Source organism: Bombus bifarius, unplaced genomic scaffold (genome assembly GCF_011952205.1).
Source record: "Bombus bifarius isolate JDL3187 unplaced genomic scaffold, Bbif_JDL3187 scf7180000008158, whole genome shotgun sequence".
Taxonomy (NCBI): domain Eukaryota; kingdom Metazoa; phylum Arthropoda; class Insecta; order Hymenoptera; family Apidae; genus Bombus; species Bombus bifarius.
In genome coordinates, this window is record NW_022884481.1 from 1 (window position 1) to 27,534 (window position 27,534).

At 40.8% G+C, this 27,534-nt stretch overlaps 1 protein-coding gene and 1 non-coding gene across 2 annotated transcripts; both read right to left on the reverse strand.

Annotated features, from left to right (window-relative positions):
• Positions 1 to 26: 26 nt before the first annotated feature.
• LOC117208703 (uncharacterized protein K02A2.6-like) lies at positions 27 to 27,534 on the reverse strand. The gene is made up of 7 exons (XM_033449993.1): positions 27,494 to 27,534; positions 26,313 to 26,827; positions 25,734 to 26,275; positions 25,450 to 25,676; positions 24,312 to 25,362; positions 301 to 449; positions 27 to 228 (listed from the first exon to the last, which is right to left on the reverse strand). The coding sequence occupies exons 1-7, from the start codon at positions 27,532 to 27,534 to the stop codon at positions 27 to 29; spliced, it is 2,727 nt and encodes a 908-aa protein (XP_033305884.1).
• LOC117208705 lies at positions 21,083 to 21,189 on the reverse strand. The gene has a single exon (XR_004487759.1). It is a non-coding gene; the product is annotated as a U6atac minor spliceosomal RNA (small nuclear RNA).

A 27,534-nucleotide genomic window follows, 5' to 3' on the forward strand; every position in this document is an offset into this window, starting at 1 on the left:
GTATATACTACGACCACAACGTGGTGTTAATGATCCTCTGAGGTCAGTGCACATGCATCGTTATTATCACCATCGTTGTCATCACCGCAGACGTCCATCTCAGCAGGGGCGCAACTTTCTAGCATTTCTCTCAGTCTGTCATGTCCGTCTTTATATGATTGTTTGTCGTCTAAGGTTTTTACAGTATATCTATCTCCTTCCAAAATCTCTGCTATCTCGAATGGACCCCTGAATTTCGGATCTAACTTCGTCTGGTTTCTTTCCTCGTTTTTGCATAATACAAAATCACCAAGGTTAAACCTAACTACCTTAGCTTTAGTTTTGTCAACTCCACCTTTATCGTATCTAGCACTAATTTCTATATCCTCTATTGCCCGCTGTCTTACATCAGGGATATCTACTTCTCTTTCTTCGATATTATCGGGTATCAACGAGTCGTAAGGTCTTTGCTGTTCCACCAATTAATAGTTCCAATGGGCTCGATTTAGTCACGCGGTTGGTGGTGCAATTCGAAGCCGGCTGTATTTTGCCAACCGCGTCTAGTCACGATCGCCCGGTCGTTTCTATGATCGTGAACATAATTTTCAACGTACCGTAATACGCGCTACCTGACCGTTGGCCCTACTCGCACCGGTTGAGATTAAGTGGAGTTTTAGTGTTCACCTTGCCAGAAATCTTGGAATTCTTTACCCGTTAGGACACCTCTCCTGGTCCGCTATTATCCGGCAAGGACTGCCGAATAAAAATATAGTACTTAAGTGCTTTAACGGTACTAAGGAAATCTACTTTACGAGTATGATGCAGATATGCGAATTTAGTGAAGACGTCGACCAAAACAATGACATACTCTTTCGAACCACTTTTACCGCTTAGTTTGCCCGTTATGTCCACGTGAACTGTATGCCAAGGTATGCTGGTCTTAGGTATAGGATGTAATTCAGCTTGTATTTTACCTGAACTGGCCTTCGAAACTTGACAAGCGTGACAGTTCTCTAAGAATTGGCGAACATACTCCGCCATTCCTTCGAACCAGTAACACTCGCACAGTTTCTCAAGCGTTTTATCCCAACCTAAGTGCATGATTGACTGTTGCACATGGTTAATAACAGATCATCTAAAACCTCTGGGGACAATGGACAAGCAGAGAGTTCTGCCTTTTCTCTGTATTTTACGATGAAGGGTACCGGACCGTAACTCATACGTATTCGCGACGTCTTCCGCGAGCTCTTCATTCTGTAATTTATTGACGATCCCAGAAATTTGGGAGTCGCGACGTTATTCCACTAATAGCTAGTCTTCGGAGATTTCGGTCAGATTGATTTCCTTCTCTATGACTTCGTTGATCGTAAGGTGATCCAAGTCTACGGGATTTCGCGAGACAAAATTTACGTGGGCCATTCGTTTACCTTCCCGGTACAGAATGTCAAAAGTAAAAGCTTGTAAGTAAGCCCACCACCTGTAAACCCTGTCATTTAAATTTACCTTACTACTGGATGCCTTCAAAGGATTACAATCGGAGACGACAAGAAATTCTCGTCCGTGGAGATAATGACGGAAATGCTTGATGGCGTTCACAACTGCTAACGTTTCTAGTTCGTAAGAATGATACCCAGATTCCGCAGGGCTACTTCTTATACTGTAATATTCTATTACTCTATTTTTACCTTCAATCTTGTGCATTAAAATAACCTCATATCCATCCGAACTAGCGTCGATACGAAGTTCTATCGGGTAGTTCGGGTCAAATACCATTAACACCGGCGCGTCGGTCAAGGCGGAAATTACCTTTTGCCTTATTTTTCCATGCCTATCTGTCCAAGTCATGTTTTTATTATCGGAAGTAAGCGCATACAAGGGTTTCATTACCCGTGAAAATTTAGGGACGAATTTTCGGAAATAAAGGGCTAAACCTATGAACTGCCTGAGCTGTGTGACGGTCGTTGACGCAGGTAAAGAACTCAAGGCGTGCATTTTACCCGGATTGGGACGAACTTCTCCGTCGTAAATTACATATTCCAAATAGAGTACCGATGCCTTTAGAAAAGAACATTTCGAAAAGTTAAAGGAGAATCCGGCTTTTACAAGGGTATCTAGTACGGTGTGCAATACTTTTAGAGCTTGATCTATCGAATCGGCAATAATTAGGACATCATCCAAATAGACGACAACGTAAGAATGGCACGTTGGCTGTTATACGTGTTTTCAAAGGAATCTCAAGAATGATCTCTCGTTTCGTTTGTTCGCAACCTCGAAATCAGCAGCCGCTGCTGAATGGAACGAAGGAAAGTGTAGTACAGATCACTCCGACCAAATGATTTCTTATGTCACCGCAATTAAAAAGGGTCAAATGCTACAGAAGACTTGGCACGCGACTACTCCTGGGGGTTTCCGTAGTAAACGCTTTGATGGCTTACAAAATTGTAGCAAGGAAGAACATAAATATTAGAATATTTAGACAAGTATGAGTTGCAAAATTATTAGGGTTGTCCGAAAATATAAGAATCCCCATTTTCGACGGAGTCAGCATAGTATCGCCGTCCCGAAAATGACTTCCGGAAGAAACATTAAACGCGCACGAACTTATGTTATGCAAATAAAGGACATCGAATGGGTCAAACAAAGGCACAAAAGAATTCGAAGAAAACAACAACTTATTATCCAAATTGTTCATCGAGGGTAATCAATGCTGTATACTTCCTAGAATTAGGATGAATAGGGATTTGGAGAAACCCGCCGGCCATGTCCAGAATAATAAAATATCTCGCTTTTGCAATCTCGCGACTTGATCCGCAATGAGGGGTAAAGGATACCGATCCGCGACCGTATATTTATTTAGTTCTCGAAAATCTACCTATCATCTATCTGAACCATTGTTCGTCTTCACGAGTAACACAGGGCTCTACCTATCATCTATCTGAACCATTGTTCGTCTTCACGAGTAACACAGGGCTCGCGAACGGTGAATTACTAGGCTTTATGATTTTTGGCTGTAATTAAGTCGCTTGTTCTATCACGTACTATTCTGCGCTCGCGAAGTCTATTAGGACTCCTTGTACAGCAATGTTAGGATCAATTAATTGTACTTCTACCTGGCCTGTATTTTCTTTGTACGAGTACGTAGGGAACCCGTAACGGATGAATCTCTGAAATTTCGAAAAGAAAGATTAATCGACTTTTATCCCTACCACGTACCTCATTGTCAACTTCATTAACATCGATCTCGTTTTCAGCGGTTTTATTACAGGCATTAATTATTTTTGTTTTACACATAGCGAGGCTATTTTGTGCAATATTACGTCAAAACCTTGGCTTAAAATTTAAGGAGCAATCGCGATATCGTATTGTTAAATAACTATCAGCGAGAACATGAAAAGTTTATCTCTAACCACCGACACCTGCAATGGACAAGATTTGAGCGATACGTTTAGTACCAATATTTCTTATTCCTCGCATTACTACTATATCAATCGTTCTTTTGCCAGAGATTCTCAAGACTACGGATTCTTTAATTAGCGAACACTCGGCTCCGAAATCGGGGTAAAATGGAAACGACTCACCCGGATGGCTTGATCTACCAGTCAGCGCCTCCACTACGTAGAAGTCGATTCGACACTCGGTATTGAAATTATATTCAGGGCACTGCTTTGTAAAGGATCTTCCTCCATAATCAGATTGGTAGCTGCGCACCATGCAGCGGAGTCGAAAAATTGTTAGGTTCCGCAATCGATTTTTGCACTAGCGACGGAATTAACTCGCGCACGATGGTCGTAAGCTCTTGCACTGTTATAATCGGCACTGATCCCACTTCTGATGTCGGAGCGGACATTAGAATTAGGGTTAGGGGCGTGAAACGAATCTTCGTTTGGGTTACACGTTGTCGTTATGCAATAGAGAAGACATTGGCTAGTGCAAATACGATTACCATAGAACCGGACAAGTAACCGTGGTAGTTAGGTACTCGAGGAACTAATGACAATGATCCTAGGTTCAATAACGAATTCGCGGTCGACGGGATGATAGATGAACGTACTCACAAAATCTAAGTCGGACGCGTAATATTCACTGGTCGTAAAGGGTTACTCCTTTCATCAATGAGATCGCGAGCGAGAATGCCTTTCCCGTCCTGATGATGCTACAGAGGAAAACTATAATGGGGTGTGTCTAAGGACACGAGATCATCGGATTCGTCGAGAAAAGCCTTCGTTCAGAAAGTAAGGGAAATTGACGTTGCTGCTAATTGGTCAATCTCCATATCGGTGGTTAGAAAAAGATGCTAGCCGCCCTCGAGGGAAAGTTGCTAGTGGGAGACGCCGCTCGTTGAAAAATATGTCTCCCCTATCGTCCCGTAGTTGGGACAAAGACGTCTGCGTGTGGCGAGCCACGGGACAGAAACCGTTGGAATGTTTACTGTCGCGTGTCGCCACGAATATTTCTTTTAAGGAGAGCTATAGAATTACTCCATACCTTTGTTAGGCAAAGCGTTCATCCCGTGACCGCGGCTACGTTCGGCGACTGACTGTCGCCTCGAGCCCAAGCTCACCATCACGACTCTCGAACAATCACAATCGGGTTGAATAACTACAATTGTTCAATTACAGCTATAGTAGACTCTAGGTTACAATGTTGCCGGATTATCCAAAATTCCAAACGCTCCGGTGTTCTTTCATCTCCGACACGGCCATCCTGACTATCACACGTCCTCGTGTGTAACTAAAATATCGTGTTTTCTTACATTAGATTCGATACAACTGACATTATTTACGATTTAACTAAATGTCCAAGTAAGTCAAGGGTCCAGTGCAATAACAAAGCTTCGTTCGGAGGTTTGACAACAGAAAAATAAAAGAGAATAGGAATTTGTAATGTTATAATTAGTATTCAAAATGTTAGGTGCGTTCTGTGAGTCGCCAGTCAGACCGTAATGACACAACAGATCATTTTCTATTTCGTACACTGGTGAACCTCAGTTTGTTGGATCATATTGCCACGTTGGGTGCATTACACCCAGAAAGCACATAAACCCACTCAACGGGTTACAACCAAAAGCACATCAACCCACTCAACGGGTTACAACAAAAAGCATATCAACCCACTCAACGGGTTACAACAAAAAGCACATCAACCCACTCAACGGGTTACAACAAAAAGCACATCAACCCACTCAACGGGTTACAACAAAAAGCACATCAACCCACTCAACGGGTTACAACAAAAAGCACATCAACCCACTCAACGGGTTACAACAAAAAGCACGTAAACCCACTCAACAGTTTACAACAAAAAGCACGTAAACCCACTCAACGGTTTACAACAAAAAGCACGTAAACCCACTCAACGGTTTACAACAAAAAGCACGTAAACCCACTCAACGGTTTACAACAAAAAGCACGTAAACCCACTCAACGGTTTACAACAAAAAGCATATAAAACCACTCGGTGTATTACTATGACCACAACGCAGTGTTAATGATCCTCTGAGGTCAGTGTACTTGCATCGTTATTATCACCGCCGTTGTCATCACCGCAGACGTCTAACTCAGCAGGGACGCAACCTTCTGGCATTTTTCTCAGTCTGTCGTGTCTGTCCTTATATGATCGTTTGCCGTCTAAGGTTTTTAGGGTATATCTATCTCCTTCCAAAGTCTCTGCTATTACGAATGGACCCCTGAATTTCGGATCTAACTTCGTCTGGTTTCTTTCCTCGTTTTTGCGTAATACGAAATCGCCAAGGTTGAACCTAACTATTTTAGCTTTGTTTTCGTCGAACCTATCCTTATCGTATTTGGCGCTTGCTTCTATATTCTTTATCGCCTGCTGTCTTATATGGGAGATATTTACTTCTCTTTCTTCGATATTGTCGGGTAGGGATAAGCCGTAGGGTCTCGCTGTTTTACCGATTAGTAGTTCCAACGGGCTTGACTTAGTCACGCGGTTGGTGGTACAATTTAAGGCCAGTTGTATTTCCCCGATCGCGTCTTGCCAGGACCGCCAGTTGGTTTCTATTGTTGTGAACATGTTTTTTTTTTAGCGTACTCATAATACGCCCCACCTGTCCGTTGGCCCTACTAGCTCCGGTCGCAATTAAATGGAATTTAATGTATTTATCTTGACAAAAGTCTGGAAATTCTTTGCCCGTAAAACATCTTCCCTGATCCGCTATTATCCGGCAAGGACTGCCGAATAAAAATATAGTACTTAAGTGCTTTAACGGTACTAAGGAAATCTACTTTACGAGTATGATGCAGATATGCGAATTTAGTGAAGACGTCGACCAAAACAATGACATACTCTTTCGAACCACTTTTACCGCTTAGTTTGCCCGTTATGTCCACGTGAACTGTATGCCAAGGTATGCTGGTCTTATGTATAGGATGTAATTCAGCTTGTATTTTACCTGAACTGGCCTTCGAAACTTGGCAAGCGTGACAGTTCTCTACGAATTGGCGAACATACTCCGCCATTCCTTCGAACCAGTAACTCTCGCACAGTTTCTCAAGCGTTTTATCCCAACCTAAGTGCATAATTGACTGTTGCACATGGTTAATAACAGATCATCTAAAACCTCTGGGGACAATGGACAAGCAGAGAGTTCTGCCTTTTCTCTGTATTTTACGATGAAGGGTACCGGACCGTAACTCATACGTATTCGCGACGTCTTCCGCGAGCTCTTCATTCTGTAATTTATTGACGATCCCAGAAATTTGGGAGTCGCGACGTTATTCCACTAATAGCTAGTCTTCGGAGATTTCGGTCGGATTGATTTCCTTCTCTATGACTTCGTTGATCGTAAGGTGATCCAAGTCTACGGGATTTCGCGAGACAAAATTTACGTGGGCCATTCGTTTACCTTCCCGGTACAGAATGTCAAAAGTAAAAGTTTGTAAGTAAGCCCACCACCTGTAAACCCTGTCATTTAAATTTACCTTACTACTGGATGCCTTCAAAGGATTACAATCGGAGACGACAAGAAATTCTCGTCCGTGGAGATAATGACGGAAATGCTTGATGGCGTTCACAACTGCTAACGTTTCTAGTTCGTAAGAATGATACCCAGATTCCGCAGGGCTACTTCTTATACTGTAATATTCTATTACTCTATTTTTACCGTCAATCTTGTGCATTAAAATAACCTCATATCCATCCGAACTAGCGTCGATACGAAGTTCTATCGGGTAGTTCGGGTCAAATATCATTAACACCGGCGCGTCGGTCAGGGCGGAAATTACCTTTTGCCTTATTTTTCCATGCCTATCTGTCCAAGTCATGTTTTTATTATCGGAAATAAGCGCATACAAGGGTTTCATTACCCGTGAAAATTTAGGGACGAATTTTCGGAAATAAAGGGCTAAACCTATGAACTGCCTGAGCTGTGTGACGGTCGTTGACGCAGGTAAAGAACTCAAGGCGTGCATTTTACCTGGATTGGGACGAACTTCTCCGTCGTAAATTACATATTCCAAATAGAGTACCGATGCCTTTAGAAAAGAACATTTTGAAAAGTTAAAGGAGAATCCGGCTTTTACAAGGGTATCTAGTACGGTGTGCAATACTTTTAGACCTTGATCTATCGAGTCGGCAATAATTAGGGGATCATCCAAATAGACGACAACGTAAGAATGGCACGTTGGCTGTTATACGTGTTTTCAAAGGAATCTCAAGAACGATCTCTCGTTTCGTTTGTTCGCAACCTCGAAATCAGCAGCCGCTGCTGAATGGAACGAAGGAAAGTGTAGTACAGATCACTCCGACCAAATGATTTCTTATGTCACCGCAATTAAAAAGGGTCAAATGCTACAGAAGACTTGGCACGCGACTACTCCTGAGGATTTCCGTACTAAACGCTTTGATGGTTTACAAAATTGTAGCAAGGAAGAACATAAATATTAGAATATTTAGGCAAGTATGAGCTGCACAATTATTAGGGTTGTCCGAAAATATAAGAATCCCCATTTTCGACGGAGTCAGCATAGTATCGCCGTCCCGAAAATGACTTCCGGAAGAAACATTAAACGCGCACGAACTTATGTTATGCAAATAAAGGACATCGAATGGGTCAAACAAAGGCACAAAAGAATTCGAAGAAAACAACAACTTATTATCCAAATTGTTCATCGAGGGTAATCAATGCTGTATACTTCCTAGAATTAGGATGAATAGGGATTTGGAGAAACCCGCCGGCCATGTCCAGAATAATAAAATATCTCGCTTTTGCAATCTCGCGACTTGATCCGCAATGAGGGGTAAAGGATACCGATCCGCGACCGTATATTTATTTAGTTCTCGAAAATCTACCTATCATCTATCTGAACCATTGTTCGTCTTCACGAGTAACACAGGGCTCTACCTATCATCTATCTGAACCATTGTTCGTCTTCACGAGTAACACAGGGCTCGCGAACGGTGAATTACTAGGCTTTATGATTTTTGGCTGTAATTAAGTCGCTTGTTCTATCACGTACTATTCTGCGCTCGCGAAGTCTATTAGGACTCCTTGTACAGCAATGTTAGGATCAATTAATTGTACTTCTACCTGGCCTGTATTTTCTTTGTACGAGTACGTAGGGAACCCGTAACGGATGAATCTCTGAAATTTCGAAAAGAAAGATTAATCGACTTTTATCCCTACCACGTACCTCATTGTCAACTTCATTAACATCGATCTCGTTTTCAGCGGTTTTATTACAGGCATTAATTATTTTTGTTTTACACATAGCGAGGCTATTTTGTGCAATATTACGTCAAAACCTTGGCTTAAAATTTAAGGAGCAATCGCGATATCGTATTGTTAAATAACTATCAGCGAGAACATGAAAAGTTTATCTCTAACCACCGACACCTGCAATGGACAAGATTTGAGCGATACGTTTAGTACCAATATTTCTTATTCCTCGCATTACTACTATATCAATCGTTCTTTTGCCAGAGATTCTCAAGACTACGGATTCTTTAATTAGCGAACACTCGGCTCCGAAATCGGGGTAAAATGGAAACGACTCACCCGGATGGCTTGATCTACCAGTCAGCGCCTCCACTACGTAGAAGTCGATTCGACACTCGGTATTGAAATTATATTCAGGGCACTGCTTTGTAAAGGATCTTCCTCCATAATCAGATTGGTAGCTGCGCACCATGCAGCGGAGTCGAAAAATTGTTAGGTTCCGCAATCGATTTTTGCACTAGCGACGGAATTAACTCGCGCACGATGGTCGTAAGCTCTTGCACTGTTATAATCGGCACTGATCCCACTTCTGATGTCGGAGCGGACATTAGAATTAGGGTTAGGGGCGTGAAACGAATCTTCGTTTGGGTTACACGTTGTCGTTATGCAATAGAGAAGACATTGGCTAGTGCAAATACGATTACCATAGAACCGGACAAGTAACCGTGGTAGTTAGGTACTCGAGGAACTAATGACAATGATCCTAGGTTCAATAACGAATTCGCGGTCGACGGGATGATAGATGAACGTACTCACAAAATCTAAGTCGGACGCGTAATATTCACTGGTCGTAAAGGGTTACTCCTTTCATCAATGAGATCGCGAGCGAGAATGCCTTTCCCGTCCTGATGATGCTACAGAGGAAAACTATAATGGGGTGTGTCTAAGGACACGAGATCATCGGATTCGTCGAGAAAAGCCTTCGTTCAGAAAGTAAGGGAAATTGGCGTTGCTGCTAATTGGTCAATCTCCATATCGGTGGTTAGAAAAAGATGCTAGCCGCCCTCGAGGGAAAGTTGCTAGAGGGAGACGCCGCTCGTTGAAAAATATGTCTCCCCTATCTTCCCGTAGTTGGGACAAAGACTGTTTGTCTGTTTGAAGGACTTTAGTTAACTAAACCTTAAGATTTATAACGGGCCCTCGTCCTAGCCGAACATGTACTGCGGAGACGCATCGACATCTGGCAATCATCTTACTCGAAGAATAGGGTCTGCGTGTGGCGAGCCACGGGACAGAAACCGTTGGAATGTTTACTGTCGCGTGTCGCCACGAATATTTCTTTTAAGGAGAGCTATAGAATTACTCCATACCTTTGCTAGGCAAAGCGTTCATCCCGTGACCGCGGCTACGTTCGGCGACTGACTGTCGCCTCGAGCCCAAGCTCACTATCACAACTCTCGAACAATTACAATCGGGTTGAATAACTACAATTGTTCAATTACAGCTATAGTAGACTCTAGGTTACAATGTTGCGGGATTATCCCAAATTCCAAAGGCTCCGGTGTTCTTTCATCTCCGACACGGCCTTCCTGACTATCACACGTCCTCGTGTGTAACTAAAATATCGTGTTTTCTTACATTAGATTCAACTGACATTATTTACGATTTAACTAAATGTCCAAGCAAGTCAAGGGTCCAGTGCAATAACAAAGTTTCGTTCGGAGGTTTGACAACAGAAAAATAAAAGAGAATAGGAATTTGTAATGTTATAATTAGTATTCAAAATGTTAGGTGCGTTCTGTGAGTCGCCAGTCAGACCGTAATGACACAACAGATCATTTTCTATTTCGTACACTGGTGAACCTCAGTTTGTTGGATCATATTGCCACGTTGGGTGCATTACACCCAGAAAGCACATAAACCCACTCAACGGGTTACAACCAAAAGCACATCAACCCACTCAACGGGTTACAACCAAAAGCACATCAACCCACTCAACGGGTTACAACAAAAAGCACATCAACCCACTCAACGGGTTACAACAAAAAGCACATCAACCCACTCAACGGGTTACAACAAAAAGCACATCAACCCACTCAACGGGTTACAACAAAAAGCACATCAACCCACTCAACGGGTTACAACAAAAAGCACATCAACCCACTCAACGGGTTACAACAGAAAGCACATCAACCCACTCAACGGGTTACAACAAAAAGCACGTAAACCCACTCAACGGTTTACAACAAAAAGCACGTAAACCCACTCAACGGTTTACAACAAAAAGCACGTAAACCCACTCAACGGTTTACAACAAAAAGCACGTAAACCCACTCAACGGTTTACAACAAAAAGCATATAAAACCACTCGGTGTATTACTATGACCACAACGCAGTGTTAATGATCCTCTGAGGTCAGTGTACTTGCATCGTTATTATCACCGCCGTTGTCATCACCGCAGACGTCTAACTCAGCAGGGACGCAACCTTCTGGCATTTTTCTCAGTCTGTCGTGTCTGTCCTTATATGATCGTTTGCCGTCTAAGGTTTTTAGGGTATATCTATCTCCTTCCAAAGTCTCTGCTATTACGAATGGACCCCTGAATTTCGGATCTAACTTCGTCTGGTTTCTTTCCTCGTTTTTGCGTAATACGAAATCGCCAAGGTTGAACCTAACTATTTTAGCTTTGTTTTCGTCGAACCTATCCTTATCGTATTTGGCGCTTGCTTCTATATTCTTTATCGCCTGCTGTCTTATATGGGAGATATTTACTTCTCTTTCTTCGATATTGTCGGGTAGGGATAAGCCGTAGGGTCTCGCTGTTTTACCGATTAGTAGTTCCAACGGGCTTGACTTAGTCACGCGGTTGGTGGTACAATTTAAGGCCAGTTGTATTTCCCCGATCGCGTCTTGCCAGGACCGCCAGTTGGTTTCTATTGTTGTGAACATGTTTTTTTTTTAGCGTACTCATAATACGCCCTACCTGTCCGTTGGCCCTACTAGCTCCGGTCGCAATTAAATGGAATTTAATGTATTTATCTTGACAAAAGTCTGGAAATTCTTTGCCCGTAAAACATCTTCCCTGATCCGCTATTATCCGGCAGGGACTGCCGAATAAAAATATAGTACTTAAGTGCTTTAACGGTACTAAGGAAATCTACTTTACGAGTATGATGCAGATATGCGAATTTAGTGAAGACGTCGACCAAAACAATGACATACTCTTTCGAACCACTTTTACCGCTTAGTTTGCCCGTTATGTCCACGTGAACTGTATGCCAAGGTATGCTGGTCTTATGTATAGGATGTAATTCAGCTTGTATTTTACCTGAACTGGCCTTCGAAACTTGGCAAGCGTGACAGTTCTCTACGAATTGGCGAACATACTCCGCCATTCCTTCGAACCAGTAACTCTCGCACAGTTTCTCAAGCGTTTTATCCCAACCTAAGTGCATAATTGACTGTTGCACATGGTTAATAACAGATCATCTAAAACCTCTGGGGACGATGGACAAGCAGAGACATCTGCCTTTTCTCTGTATTTTACGATGAAGGGTACCGGACCGTAACTCATACGTATTCGCGACGTCTTCCGCGAGCTCTTCGTTCTGTAATTTATTGACGATCCCAGAAATTTGGGAGTCGCGACGTTATTCCACTAATAGCTAGTCTTCGGAGATTTCGGTCAGATTGATTTCCTTCTCTATGACTTCGTTGATCGTAAGGTGATCCAAGTCTACGGGATTTCGCGAGACAAAATTTACGTGGGCCATTCGTTTACCTTCCCGGTACAGAATGTCAAAAGTAAAAGTTTGTAAGTAAGCCCACCACCTGTAAACCCTGTCATTTAAATTTACCTTACTACTGGATGCCTTCAAAGGATTACAATCGGAGACGACAAGAAATTCTCGTCCGTGGAGATAATGACGGAAATGCTTGACGGCGTTCACAACTGCTAACGTTTCTAATTCGTAAGAATGATACCTAGATTCCGCAGGGCTACTTCTTATACTGTAATATTCTATTACTCTATTTTTACCTTCAATCTTGTGCATTAAAATAACCTCATATTCACCCGAACTAGCGTCGATACGAAGTTCTATCGGGTAGTTCGGGTCAAATATCATTAACACCGGCGCGTCGGTCAGGGCGGAAATTACCTTTTGCCTTATTTTTCCATGCCTATCTGTCCAAGTCATGTTTTTATTATCGGAAATAAGCGCATACAAGGGTTTCATTACCCGTGAAAATTTAGGGACGAATTTTCGGAAATAAAGGGCTAAACCTATGAACTGCCTGAGCTGTGTGACGGTCGTTGACGCAGGTAAAGAACTCAAGGCGTGCATTTTACCTGGATTGGGACGAACTTCTCCGTCGTAAATTACATATTCCAAATAGAGTACCGATGCCTTTAGAAAAGAACATTTTGAAAAGTTAAAGGAGAATCCGGCTTTTACAAGGGTATCTAGTACGGTGTGCAATACTTTTAGAGCTTGTTCTATCGAGTCGGCAATAATTAGGGGATTATCCAAATAGACGACAACGTAAGAATGGCACGTTAGCTGTTATACGTGTTTTCGAAGGAATCTCAAGAATGATCTCTCGTTTCGTTTGTTCGGGACCTCGAAATCAGCAGCCGCTGCTGAATGGAACGAAGGAAAGTGTAGTACAGATCACTCCGACCAAATGATTTCTTATGTCACCGCAATTAAAAAGGGTCAAATGCTACAGAAGACTTGGCACGCGACTACTCCTGAGGATTTCCGTACTAAACGCTTTGATGGTTTACAAAATTGTAGCAAGGAAGAACATAAATATTAGAATATTTAGGCAAGTATGAGCTGCACAATTATTAGGGTTGTCCGAAAGTATAAGAAACCCCATTTTCGACGGGGTCAGCATAGTATCGCCGTCCCGAAAATGACTTCCGGAAGAAACATTAAACGCGCACGCACTTATGTTATGCAAATAAAGGACATCGAATGGATCGAACAAAGGCACAAAAGAATTCGAAGAAAACAACAACTTATTATCCAAATTGTTCATCGAGAGTAATCAATGCTGTATACTTCCTAGAATTAGGATGAATAGGGATTTGGAGAAACCCACCGGCCATGTCCAGAATAATAAAATATCTCGCTTTTTCAATCTCGCGACTTGATCCGCAATGAGGGGTAAAGGATACCGATCCGCGACCGTACATTTATTTAGTTCTCGAAAATCTACCTATCATCTATCTGAACCATTGTTCGTCTTCACGAGTAACACAGGGCTCGCGAACGGTGAATTACTAGGCTTTATGATTTTTGGCTGTAATTAAGTCGCTTGTTCTATCACGTACTATTCTGCGCTCGCGAAGTCTATTAGGACTCCTTGTACAGCAATGTTAGGATCAATTAATTGTACTTCTACCTGGCCTGTATTTTCTTTGTACGAGTACGTAGGGAACCCGTAACGGATGAATCTCTGAAATTTCGAAAAGAAAGATTAATCGACTTTTATCCCTACCACGTACCTCATTGTCAACTTCATTAACATCGATCTCGTTTTCAGCGGTTTTATTACAGGCATTAATTATTTTTGTTTTACACATAGCGAGGCTATTTTGTGCAATATTACGTCAAAACCTTGGCTTAAAATTTAAGGAGCAATCGCGATATCGTATTGTTAAATAACTATCAGCGAGAACATGAAAAGTTTATCTCTAACCACCGACACCTGCAATGGACAAGATTTGAGCGATACGTTTAGTACCAATATTTCTTATTCCTCGCATTACTACTATATCAATCGTTCTTTTGCCAGAGATTCTCAAGACTACGGATTCTTTAATTAGCGAACACTCGGCTCCGAAATCGGGGTAAAATGGAAACGACTCACCCGGATGGCTTGATCTACCAGTCAGCGCCTCCACTACGTAGAAGTCGATTCGACACTCGGTATTGAAATTATATTCAGGGCACTGCTTTGTAAAGGATCTTCCTCCATAATCAGATTGGTAGCTGCGCACCATGCAGCGGAGTCGAAAAATTGTTAGGTTCCGCAATCGATTTTTGCACTAGCGACGGAATTAACTCGCGCACGATGGTCGTAAGCTCTTGCACTGTTATAATCGGCACTGATCCCACTTCTGATGTCGGAGCGGACATTAGAATTAGGGTTAGGGGCGTGAAACGAATCTTCGTTTGTGTTACACGTTGTCGTTATGCAATGGAGAAGACATTGACTAGTGCAAATACGATTATTATAGAACCGGACAAGTACCCGCAGTAGTTAGGTGCTCGAAAAACTAATGACAATGATCCTAGGTTCAATAACGAATCCGCGGTCGACGGGATGATAGATGAACGTACTTACAAAATCTAAGTCGGACGCGTAATATTCACTGGTCGTAAAGAGTTACTCCTTTCATCAATGAGATCGCGAGAAAGAATGTCTTTCCCGTCCCGATCATGCCACAGAGGAAAACTATAATGGGGTGTGTCTAAGGACACGAGATCATCGGATTCGTCGAGAAAAGCCTTCGTTCAGAAAGTAAGGGAAATTGGCGTTGCTGCTAATTGGTCAATCTCCATATCGGTGGTTAGAAAAAGATGCTAGCCGCCCTCGAGGGAAAGTTGCTAGAGGGAGACGCCGCTCGTTGAAAAATATGTCTCCCCTATCTTCCCGTAGTTGGGACAAAGACTGTTTGTCTGTTTGAAGGACTTTAGTTAACTAAACCTTAAGATTTATAACGGGCCCTCGAGCTAGCCGAACATGTACTGCGGAGACGCATCGACATCTGGCAATCATCTTATTCGAAGAATAGGGTCTGCGTGTGGCGAGCCACGGGACAGAAACCATTGGAATGTTTACTGTCGCGTGTCGCCACGAATATTTCTTTTAAGGAGAGCTATAGAATTACTCCATACCTTTGTTAGACAAAGCGTTCATCCCGTGACCGCGGCTACGTTCGGCGACTGACTGTCGCCTCGAGCCAGAGCTTACTATCACTAATGTCGAACAATTACAATCGGATTGAATAACTACAATTGTTTAATTACCGCTATAGTAGACTCTAGGTTAAAATGTTGCGGGATTATCCAAAGTTTCAAAGGCTCCGGTGTTCTTTCATCTCCGACATATATAACTAAATTATTATGAGCTATGAAGTCTCTTAGAAAAAAACATGATTCCACAATATGTTTCAATTTAATGATGAAATATCGCTTCAAACATTCCTTATAGCTACTTGAGCTACTATCCTGAAATTAAAATTGAGCCAGAACATTCTCGATTTTGATTTAACAAACGGTAAAATCATTAAGGAACTTTCTTCTAAAGCAATTAGAATACTTACTATGATATACATTGTCACATTAACCCCTTCCCGTGCTTTAACGAGTGAGACTCGCGATGAAGATTTTGGCCCAAACATGAATATCACGAGCCACGGTCGTGAACAGATAGCTTTACATCTGCCAGAGTGTTTTAGGAAATATCATACCATGGAGGTTTTTTTAGAGTTTATTTTACTTTACTTTTTACTATTTACTTTTTACTATTTACTTTTAGGCGTAGTATTATTACATTATTACATTGCTTCGGATAAAATCACATTTGAAGACTCTTGAATTTCTATTGAAGTATCGTTTATTCATGAAATATAATTTTGAAACCGTCATCTATTACAAAATATAATATATTTATCATATCCATGAAAGGAAAAAGGATTAGAGTTTACTTCCACAACAGCAGGCTCAGGACCAGATTCGCAGGCTGAAGAGGCACTACCCGCTAGACCTAAACGCTAGATTTAATTAGTTATCTAAATTAAGTAATATTCACTTATTTATAATACTTACTTATAAATTATACCTATCTATAATAAGTATTAACTTATTATAAATAATCAGCCATGTAACTGCGCCGCGCCAGAAAAATTACTGAAAATTCTCAACGCGAGAATTGATTGTAATTTTAATAAATAAATAAAAGAAAACAAATGTCAGATTTTAAAAACAGTACCGCACCGCATCGCACATCGGTGGTGCTTGAGAGGCACACTTGGAGCGTTAGTGATAAGAAAAGATATAAATTTGTAAATTTATCAAATTCAGAAATATTATTCAGAAAAATTTCAATAACTTTGACATTTTTTAGGAAAAAACTCGTTTTGCCACACACGTTTAATTCTTTATTAGGTGCCAAACAGAAATGAAAAAGCTATCTATGTACAATGGAAGCTACCCACATTAAAAAGGAAAAGAGGAACAAAAGTAGATTTGGAGAATTCACGTACGAAAATAAGACTAATTAACGTGAAAACCAATATCAAGTGATTAGAAGATCCGCAAACGTCAAACAGATGTATAACATTGCAAAACCTCAATGATGATAATTTACAAAATCATTCTACTTTTATATCAAAAACTATACATTAAAGTGTACCGTGGATTCGTTAACAAATCTGGAGCCATCGTCATTTGCGTCGGGAGTACCTAATTGCCGTGAGTAACCGCACTGATTGTCATAACCACCTTATCGTAATAAATCGCACCCGTGTCGTACTGCATCCATGGCTAATTCCCGAGAAGATACCTCGGCCGCCCACAACACCCGATGACACTCCGACATAAATATGTCGGAGATGAAAGGAAAACCGGATCCTTCCCTTTGCAATTTTGGGAAAGTCTTCTAATGCTTTAGCCTAGATTTTATCATAGCTGTAATTAAGTAATTGTTGTCATTCAATCTGATTGTAATTGTTCGATATTTGTGATAGCGAAAGTGGGTTCGAGGTGACAATTGGTTGCCGAACGTAGCCACGGTCACGGAATAAACGTTTTGCCTGACGAAGGTGTGGATCGGTTGTATTGTTCTCCCTAGAAATCACATAGAATTGTACTTTGGAGATGTCGATATAATGGGACACACGTTGTATTAGGCATCAAACTCCAGACAGAAACTGCCTAGCAACGGCGTTTGGATCTTTCTCGATCCTTCCAAAGAGTATATAACAAACTCTTGGCAGAAACTGCCTAGCAACGGCGATTGGAACCTTCTCGATGCCTCCAGCAAGCATATAACAAACAAATGCAGTCGTACAGCGAGAAAGATTTTGATCAGATTATCATTTGTGTGATCGCCTTGGAAAGAGATACATCGAGCAGTTTACCGAGCGTCTCAGCAATCGTATTTTTGTGTCTAAAATTGTTCTACGCATAGTAAAGAGTTATCCCGTTGACCGTGGATTCGTTTGAACCCAAGAACATTGTTAATAGCGTTTATTAAATTCATTATTCGTAAAACCTATTATTCGTTAATCTCATTATTCATTAAACTTATTATTCGTACAACATATTATTCGTTAATCTTATTATTCGTTAAACTTATTATTCTTTAATCTAATCATTAGTTAAACTTATTGTTTGTTAATCTTATTATTCATTAAACTCAATATTCATAATATTTTGTAAAATCTTGTATATACGCGTAAATATAATCTCTGTTTTGTAAAACGATGACGAACTAATTCAAACGAAGAATCGTTACGCGCCTTAAATTCTAATGTTAACCCGACATATATATATGTCGGAGATGAAAGAACACCGGAGCCTTTGGAATTTTGGATAATCCCGCAACATTGTAACCTAGAGTCTACTATAGCTGTAATTGAACAATTGTAGTTATTCAACCCGATTGTAATTGTTCGAGAGTTGTGATAGTGAGCTTGGGCTCGAGGCGACAGTCAGTCGCCGAACGTAGCCGCGGTCACGGGATGAACGCTTTGCCTAGCAAAGGTATGGAGTAATTCTATAGCTCTCCTTAAAAGAAATATTCGTGGCGACACGCGACAGTAAACATTCCAACGGTTTCTGTCCCGTGGCTCGCCACACGCAGACCCTATTCTTCGAGTAAGATGATTGCCAGATGTCGATGCGTCTCCGCAGTATATGTTCGGCTAGCCCGAGGGCCCGTTATAAATCTTAAGGTTTAGTTAACTAAAGTCCTTCAAACAGACAAACAGTCTTTGTCCCAACTACGGGAAGATAGGGGAGACATATTTTTCAACGAGCGGCGTCTCCCACTAGCAACTTTCCCTCGAGGGCGGCTAGCATCTTTTTCTAACCACCGATATGGAGATTGACCAATTAGCAGCAACGCCAATTTCCCTTACTTTCTGAACGAAGGCTTTTCTCGACGAATCCGATGATCTCGTATCCTTAGACACACCCCATTATAGTTTTCCTCTGTAGCATCATCAGGACGGGAAAGGCATTCTCGCTCGCGATCTCATTGATGAAAGGAGTAACCCTTTACGACCAGTGAATATTACGCGTCCGACTTAGATTTTGTGAGTACGTTCATCTATCATCCCGTCGACCGCGAATTCGTTATTGAACCTAGGATCATTGTCATTAGTTCCTCGAGTACCTAACTACCACGGTTACTTGTCCGGTTCTATGGTAATCGTATTTGCACTAGCCAATGTCTTCTCTATTGCATAACGACAACGTGTAACCCAAACGAAGATTCGTTTCACGCCCCTAACCCTAATTCTAATGTAAACCCGACATATAGGTTATTGGGCACTAGATATCATAACGCTGATTAAATTGTTTTAAATCATGACTTCGTTCAGCAGCAAATTTAGATGCAAAGCAGCTTGCAAAGTAGCATTGGGCGATCTAATTACAGTGGTCTAAGAGAGCAATTCGATCGTCTTGTAAAGGACAAGCTGAACAGCCCGTACAGAAACGTGTTCTACGTATTTTAGCATGTAGACAGAGTCGCGTTTTATAATTCACGCGCGTAATCAAAGCTTGAGATCATTTCATGTTACATCATCAGCAAATACATTGTGCAGCACGTGCTTCTACTATTGCTTTACTATTCTAAAAGATGATAACATATTGGTATAAGTACATGTTAAAAACATGATATAATTTTTCTCTGGGTCTCTTATTACACGTTTTTCTTCTTTATCGCACTGTTATTGACACGCTCAATAATATGTCATTGGTCATCACATTCGTATAACTTGCACGTAACTGAAGAACACATCCAGAGATTATTTTAATTAATTTTTTATTTTTAAGTTATTTATTGGCTACATTTGAAAAATGTCTTTTAAATCCAGATAAATCTATGGAATTGTGCAAGCAATCAAGAATATATTTAATATTATAATAATGGACATTTTTGAAGTGTTTAGTAGGTGAAAAAATTCATATGTGATCTCATAATTAAGTACGATTTACCATTAGGATTTACCATTTACAGAAAACAAAATTGTTAGAATTTAATCCCGGAATTAAGATTAATAATCTGTGGAAGACACAATGTTTGTGTTGAAATAATATTATGTGATATTTGTTAAACAATTATTACAGGAAATATAAGTGTTACGACCGTTCGCGGAGAGACGCGGTCGCTAGGAGAACGCGTCAGCGAGAGGCGTAAATTCTCGCTACGATCATGTTAATCGACGCCGCGAAATAGTCGTTCCCCTGTTTCGTTTAGGATAACAGAGGTGGTTTAATGAATGTAACACTGTATTAACAGGTTAACATAGAACAATATATTTTACAATAATCTGATGAAGATGTTACAGGAATTTGACTCGACTTTGATCTCTAGATAAATTCGTTTGCTATTGGTCTGATATGTTCGGTGTGTCACGTTTGACTCGTCAGAAGGAACTGAACGCCCTTCGATTATTTTCGTCTTTTCTGGAAGGCGACCCCCACTACGTTCGGATCACGCCACATTCTTTTACGCGAGGTAAAATAACGGCCACGAGTCGACGTTTCTGGAGGTCGCCCTGCTTAATGAACCATGCGCTTGCCACTACAATGTTTGTTTGCCGGGCAGCCGCGACGATCCGTCTGCGACGTTGTAGGACCGCGAGCGACGGTTATAAAATACAGCCTGTGGTAAGCCTCGTGGCGTAACAAAAGTAAAACAAAATAATTAACGAACCAATTTACAAAGAGAAACTTTTTACAAGCTTATAAGTAACATTATGTCTAATTAAATTATAAACAGTTTACGGTATTATCGCTACTCGTACAACATCTTTGATTTCATCATTCAAAGAAATACGTTTACTGAAGTTGATTCAGAATGTCAATAGGCGCCACCTTCTAACCACCGGTATGTATCCAAGTTTTGCCTATGATTATGTTGTTCATGTCTGGAATTTGGTAATTAATAGTGTAAATTCACTCAGTAATACTGTGTTGTATATCAAATTTTTTTATCTATTTCGTTTTTGATTACACGATGTCAATGGATCAAACATCTAGATTCGCGTCTAATATATTGTTCGAAATCCAATGCTCAAAAGGAAAAATTATTAGCACCAAAAATTATTATATGCCAATAATTATCTTTAGCATAAAATTATTAGCATAGCGGAATCCCTCCGCGGTCCTTCCAAAAAGATCTGGTAAGTGCCGCCGAAAGGCGACAGTGCCTTACCATTTATATGTGTGTTCCACCCTTGTCTACGGGAGTGTTAAACGTCTCTCCTTTCATAATAAAAAAAAAATTTTTTTTTTACGTGGAGGAAATCTTCATAGACACCTTACCACCTTAGCGCAGGTGGGCAGAAGGTAGTGCCGGATTCTTACCGGCTAAAACTTCCACGGGCGGGATGACAGTAGACCAGTGTTGTGCGAGTTGATCGTCGGGCCCCTGTGTGCGTAACACCAAGCACGTTTAACCATGTACTCCAAGAAAGTACATCCATCCACAGCACACGCAAGGGGGAGGGGGGATGGCCGCTTGCCTGTTGTATATTTCTTTTAAAAGAAACTTTCTCGTTCTCTGCTATTTGTGCCTCGCGACGCGTCGTCTTCAGTTCTGGGCTTTAACGAGCGTAGCTGACTGCCTCGCCGAGGTTCCAGCTGATTGGAAAGTATTTGATTCTTAATGTGGCAATGTATATCAGGAAGTATTATAATTAGCCTCATGAAGGAGATGTACTTTTTTCATAGCCCTCTCAAAATACAAGGGGTAAAGGCAAATAATTCCCTTAATTAAATCATTATTATTTAATCTATTATGAAGCTCTTAATAATATATTTTTGCTGCTATTATATTTCTTGTAGTAAGAGATGGCCGTTCTAAAAGAATTCCTGCCTCTTGTAATGCACTTATTTTCAAGATGCCTAGCCTTGCGTTTTCCATCGCACTGGTAAAGATTTTATAACGTATGGGATTAGCATAAGTTATAAATAGGTCTAATTCATAATTTGTAACAGAAGATTTTAACTTCAAGATTTAGATTTAGATTATTAGAATTACGGTAAAGAATTACGATGTGGATCTTTCCCGCCGATTGAAAAGTGCAGCTAATGAAATAGGCTTAGAAATCTGTTATAATTTTTCTTTTTACTTAAAAAAAATTTGTTTGTATTCGTTAATTATATACAAAATCATACCTCAAAATTCAACAAATTCGTTTCTTTCTTTCCCTTCTAAAAAAATCACAAAAAGTGGCTGTTTTAGAACATTGTAATTCCGAACACTCCCTTAATCGCTTTATTTACTTATCAATTCGTGTCCCGGTGCTTTTTGGGGGTTAAAATGGTAATATATCATTTCTTTGACCTGTGAGTTTGTAAATGGTTTTACAGGAAAAGATATCTAGAAAGGTGATTTACAAAAATTTCATGTATTATCACAAATATGATTTATAGATATACAAATATTTCTGCTTCGTTGGTAGAAGAAAGTGTTTTTTATTATTATTTAATTTGTACTTTACAATTTGTCCAGCTAGACATTTGGTAAATTTTTCTAGCTTAATGGCTAAATAACATTTGGATGGCTACGACCAGCGGGATACCATCATCGAGTTTGACTATTTTATTTCTTTAGTGAGGTCAATGGGATGTTTTCTTTTTGTCTTCTGTCTCTGAGAGTTTTGCTCGCTTCTGCAGTCAGTTGGTTTGGATGTGTTGTCGTTTTTCCTTGTATTTTTCTGCGTACCTGCCGATTTCAATAGAAGAAAGTGACTTAAATACTTCGGCTAATTCACAACTAAGTTAGCTTTATCTGTGTGGGGTATCGTGTCCTCCTTGCGACAAATGGATCGCAGAAATAATTTAGGATGAACCAGTGAATTTCTTGAATATCTACCAAAGAGAATAGTTACAGTCTGCTGTAAGGGACAAGTTTCTTAGATACTTTCGGAAACAGTTGTTTTTGAATTTCTGAAGGATTGTTGTCACTTTTCTCGTTGCTTCGTTTAACCTACGTTTCCTCTTGCTTCTCGATTCCCTTGTGATATTCTTCTGAGCTTATGTCTTTCTGTAATTTTTCTTTTTATGGAATCTGGGTAGTCCTGTTTGGTTGCGGACTCTTCATCAGGTGTAGTAGAACGGATCGTATTTATTATGTTGCTATTCAAATATTCCATACCTGCGTCAAAATCTTCGTTTGTTCTTAGCGGAACTGAAGCCGATCTTGAGATGTTTAAAGCTTCCCGACAGCACTGATACTTTGTGTGGTCGTTGTGAGTAGTTCTATTTAGTTTTCAATAATTGTTGAACTAGTTGTTGCTACAAGTGCGTGATCTGAAGAGAGCTCCAGAAAAGAGCCGACTCGGGTATATCTTGCAAAGATGTTTTAATATTTATATGATTTAATATTGAATATAATGATAAAGAGATCAATCAACACAGTATTATATCGTAGATTATTTGGATTACTACACATGTTATATTTCTTATTATTTCAATCTCTTGGCATTTCATTTTTCTCTTTACTTCTCATATTTCTCTCTAATTTACTTTACTTCTCTAACTTATAATTTTTCATTTTATCGAAGAACTTTCAGATATGTGAATATGCACACATTTTATCGCTCAGGTAGTTTGCGCAGCTTATTGCTAAATGTACATGAAACAAATATAGACATCCCATAAAATGATTTGCTTAACTATTACCCTATACGCGCAAATATTATTATAAATAATATTTATTTTTATATGCACATATTTAAAAGGTAAACTTTTCGGTTTTCTACATATAAAATGTAGTAATATAATGATCCAAAACTTATTGTAGTTTATAATTATGCCAATAAAGAGAACTGATGTTTATAATGATTCCTTGTGATGTTTAGAATGATATTTATAACGATGCTTGTTGATAAATTATAATTATTTCGTACATTATAACAAAAATACATGATACATTAAAGTTATTCGTTTTAAAGTATAATTAATAAAAAAGCGATGATTGTGTTACGTAAAAATAGTGGGAAAATAATAATAAAAAGAAATGTTGGGCTCTTGAACCAGAGGTCCAGATACCTTTATTCTGCAATAAGATTGCAAGTGTACGATTAGACCGTTATCGAAAGACTGAAGTCTCGATCAGTCCTTCAAACAGGCAAACAGTCTTTGTCCCAACTACGGGAAGATAGAGGAGGCCTACTTTTTCAACGAACGACGTCTCCCACTAGCAACTTTCCCTCGAGGACGGCATCTTTTTCTAACCACTGATATGGAGATTGACCAATTAGCAGCAACGTCAATTTCCCTTACTTTCTGAACGAAGGCTATCCTCGACGAATCCGATGATCTTGTGTCCTTGACAATGCTTGAATGCTTGACAATCCGTAACAATAGTAAAGGGCACACCTAACAGATATACCCTGAACCTTTTCAACGCTTTTACTATTGCTAGCACCTCTAGTTCGTAGCTGGTGTACTTCGCTTCCGCGGAAGTTGTTTTTCCGCTGGCAAAGTAGACCGGATGGAATTTACCGTCGTTTAGACCTAGTTGCATTAATATTGCTCCGTAACCCTCTGCGGGCGCGTCCGTATGCAACTCGGTCTCTGCGCCTATTCTATAAAGTGTTAACACAGGCCCGCTGGTAAGCGCTGCTTTCAAGGTTTCGAAAGCTTCTGATTCCCGATCCCCGAACCTGAAGTCTATCTCCTTTTTCAACAGATCGGTTAAGGGTTTGGCAATCTTCGCGTAATCTCTAATGAATTTTCGAAAATATCCCGTAAGTCCCAAGAAACTCTGGACTTTTCTAACCGATGTTGGCTTGGGAAAGTTTGCAACGGCCTTGGTTTTATGAGCGGACGGCTTTATGGTGTTTCCCGAGACTATGTGTCCCAAATACTCCATTTCCCTCTGCATAAAACGACATTTCTTCCAATTTATGACTAGCCCATACTGCCCAGTTAATTCTACAACCATTTGCAAGCGCTCCCATGCCTCCTCTAAATTCTGCGCATGGATAATGATATCGTCCATGTACACGATGACAATACCCTTGTCCATCAGTTCTTTGTAGATCTTCGATATATACTTTTGGAAGACAATAGGGGAAATTTTCAGACCGAACGGCAACTTCAGAAATTCGTATTGCCCCGTGGGCGTAACAAAAGAGGTATACTTCTGGCTATCCTTGTCTAGACTTACGTGGAAAAACCCATTTTTTAGATCTATCGTCGTAAAAAGCTGGGCGCCCTGCAACGTATCTAAAACGTCTTCAATTAAAGGCAACGGAAAATGTGGACACTCAATGAGTTCGTTAAGCTCACGAAAATCGACGCAAACCCTGATGGAGCCATCTTTCTTTCGGACTACCACTATCGGACTCGCATACTCCGAGTCTGATGGTTTGATGACGCTCTCGTTTGTCCACGCTTCCATCAGATCGTCCACCTCCTTTCTTTCCGACGGCGCCAGTCTTCGCAGTCATCGTGCTACGGGTTTGTCGCTTTTTGGAACTATTTTTGCGGTTATCCCGACATCTCGCTTCTTCTCCGGCCTATACCCTTTAATGATATCGCGAATGGCTTCACGGTAATGAGGTTCTCGTACATGCGACAAGTCTATCTCGTCGGTTTGTTCTATCGCGTTTACTCTCAGTACATCCGGCGCGTCCTCGTGACCGTCAGTCTGACCGTTGAGTCGTAAAAAGGTCACCTCGCCCCGTTTGACTCGCAACTCTACCTGGTCTAAGAAATCAGTACCTAGCAGCAGACTGTGTCTTGTCATTACCTTATTCGAGACAACATGCAGGGTGACAGTAAAGTCGTACCCGTCGACCGTCATTACCTTTGTAAACTCGCTCCAGGTACTATTGCCATCGGAACCAAAACCATCAAACCTAAGTTTGTAGTTTCCCAGAGGTGGTGATCCTAACCTCGCACTCTTATCCGATCGTATAAACGTGAGGTCACTACCTGTATCCACTAACGAGACAAACTTGCAGCCATCTATCGACACGTCCTTCAAGTACTTTTTCCTCTCCGGTCTTGAGATTATGTAAGTCTTTACTTGTCGCGCTGTACAATTCGCCGCCACATGACCGAACTCGTTGCATTTGAAACACTTCATACCTTTTCCTTTCTCCGGACACTTAGCGCTTAAGTGATCCGCACTGCCACAACTGAAACATCTTCTCTTATCACTCGCTGTTGGCCTCGGCTGGCTTCGCACTTCCGATCGTTTTCCTTTATCCTCCTTACGTCCCTCAAACTTTGTCTTCGCCTTCATGTCCCTCCTCATTGCTTCATACTGCTTCAGGCGCTCTTTCAGTTGTTGCATGGTCTTGGCTCCATACAACACAGCCTTGTTCGCGACCTCGTCGGGAATGCCTTGAACGATATAGCTGATGATATAGCTCACGCATACTGTTCATGTACTGTTGCAGACTCTTATCTGGTCTCTTCATTCTATTTGCTAACTTCTGGTGTATCTGTTGATCACGCACTGCGTCTTCGAACTCGTCTTTTAACGATTCCCTTAGCTTTATCCAGGACTTCGTGCATCGTCCTCGCTTTACGACGGATTGAGCGGAGCCCGTGAACAGTTTCTTAGCGAAAGCTACCATGTGGATGTCTGACCACCCACACACTTTTGCCATTTCCTCGAAGTCCTCGATCCATCGACTTACACTCGGCAGACCGTCCCCGCTGAATTTCTCTAGCGAGTCCTCCACGTCTGTGAACTTTAACAGCATGCACCTAGGCTCGTCTTGCCTCGATCGTCTTAACACTGGAGTTACCCGAACTCCGTCGTCTTTGCTATTGAGATTGCGATTTCCCGCACCGTTAACGTCCAAACGGTCCCCAACCACGCTAATCTCATCGTCGTCGTCGTCTTCTTCTGAGTCGTCGATTCTTGAGCCATCTCTCGCTCGAGTAAAGCTACCGGCGCTCAATCACATTTAGCGAATTTTGAAATTCTTCCAAAACTGTGCCTCAGTCTTCTTAGGAAGATATAATGAAAAAAGCTTCATCTGCTTCAGAAGCTGCTCGAAAAAAATTCAATGATTACAGGGCAGTTTTATCGGAAACCCAAGAAAAAGTGTTAGTAAATTACATACTAATCTCAGACGAAACATTATTTGGCGTCACTTTAACGGATCTACAACAATTAGCTTCTCAAATAGCAGAGAAAATTAACATTTTGCGTAACTTTAATAGAGGGAAGAGGATGCAAAACTGATCGTACGCTTCCCTTTAGAAACATATAACATTATCATTAAAAGCATCTGAGAAGACGTTCGTTAGTCGTGCAATTGGTTTCAACGCGTTGTTGCAGGGCAACTCTTCCATTAGTTACAGTCGATTTATAAATAGTACAAGACTCAACCTGGTAATATTCACAACGCTGACGAAAGCAGGATTATGCAAGTGCCTAATAAATAATTGAAAATATATTATAATTTTTATCCTTTGGTTTAGCGGATTCACAAAATTCTCAAGTCACATGCTTGAGGAACCGGTGCTTTCGTTGCTTGATGGTCACGTATCGCCAATACACTAAAATCGTAGAATTAATTAATCTCGCTCAAAAAATAATATTATTACTTTATGTTATCCACCATAGTGCGCCCATCATTTGCAACCAT

What these genes read in the sequence shown, in the direction of transcription:
- LOC117208703 (XM_033449993.1), bottom strand. Translation starts at nt 27,534, where the DNA reads ATGGTTGCAAATGATGGGCGCACTATGGTGGATAACATAAA. An exon ending in CCTGGAGCGAGTTTACAAAG is followed by an intron (nt 25,677 to 25,733) that starts GTAATGACGGTC and finishes GTCTCGAATAAG; the next exon opens with GTAATGACAAGACACAGTCT. An exon ending in ATTCGCGATATCATTAAAGG is followed by an intron (nt 25,363 to 25,449) that starts GTATAGGCCGGA and finishes ATGACTGCGAAG; the next exon opens with ACTGGCGCCGTCGGAAAGAA.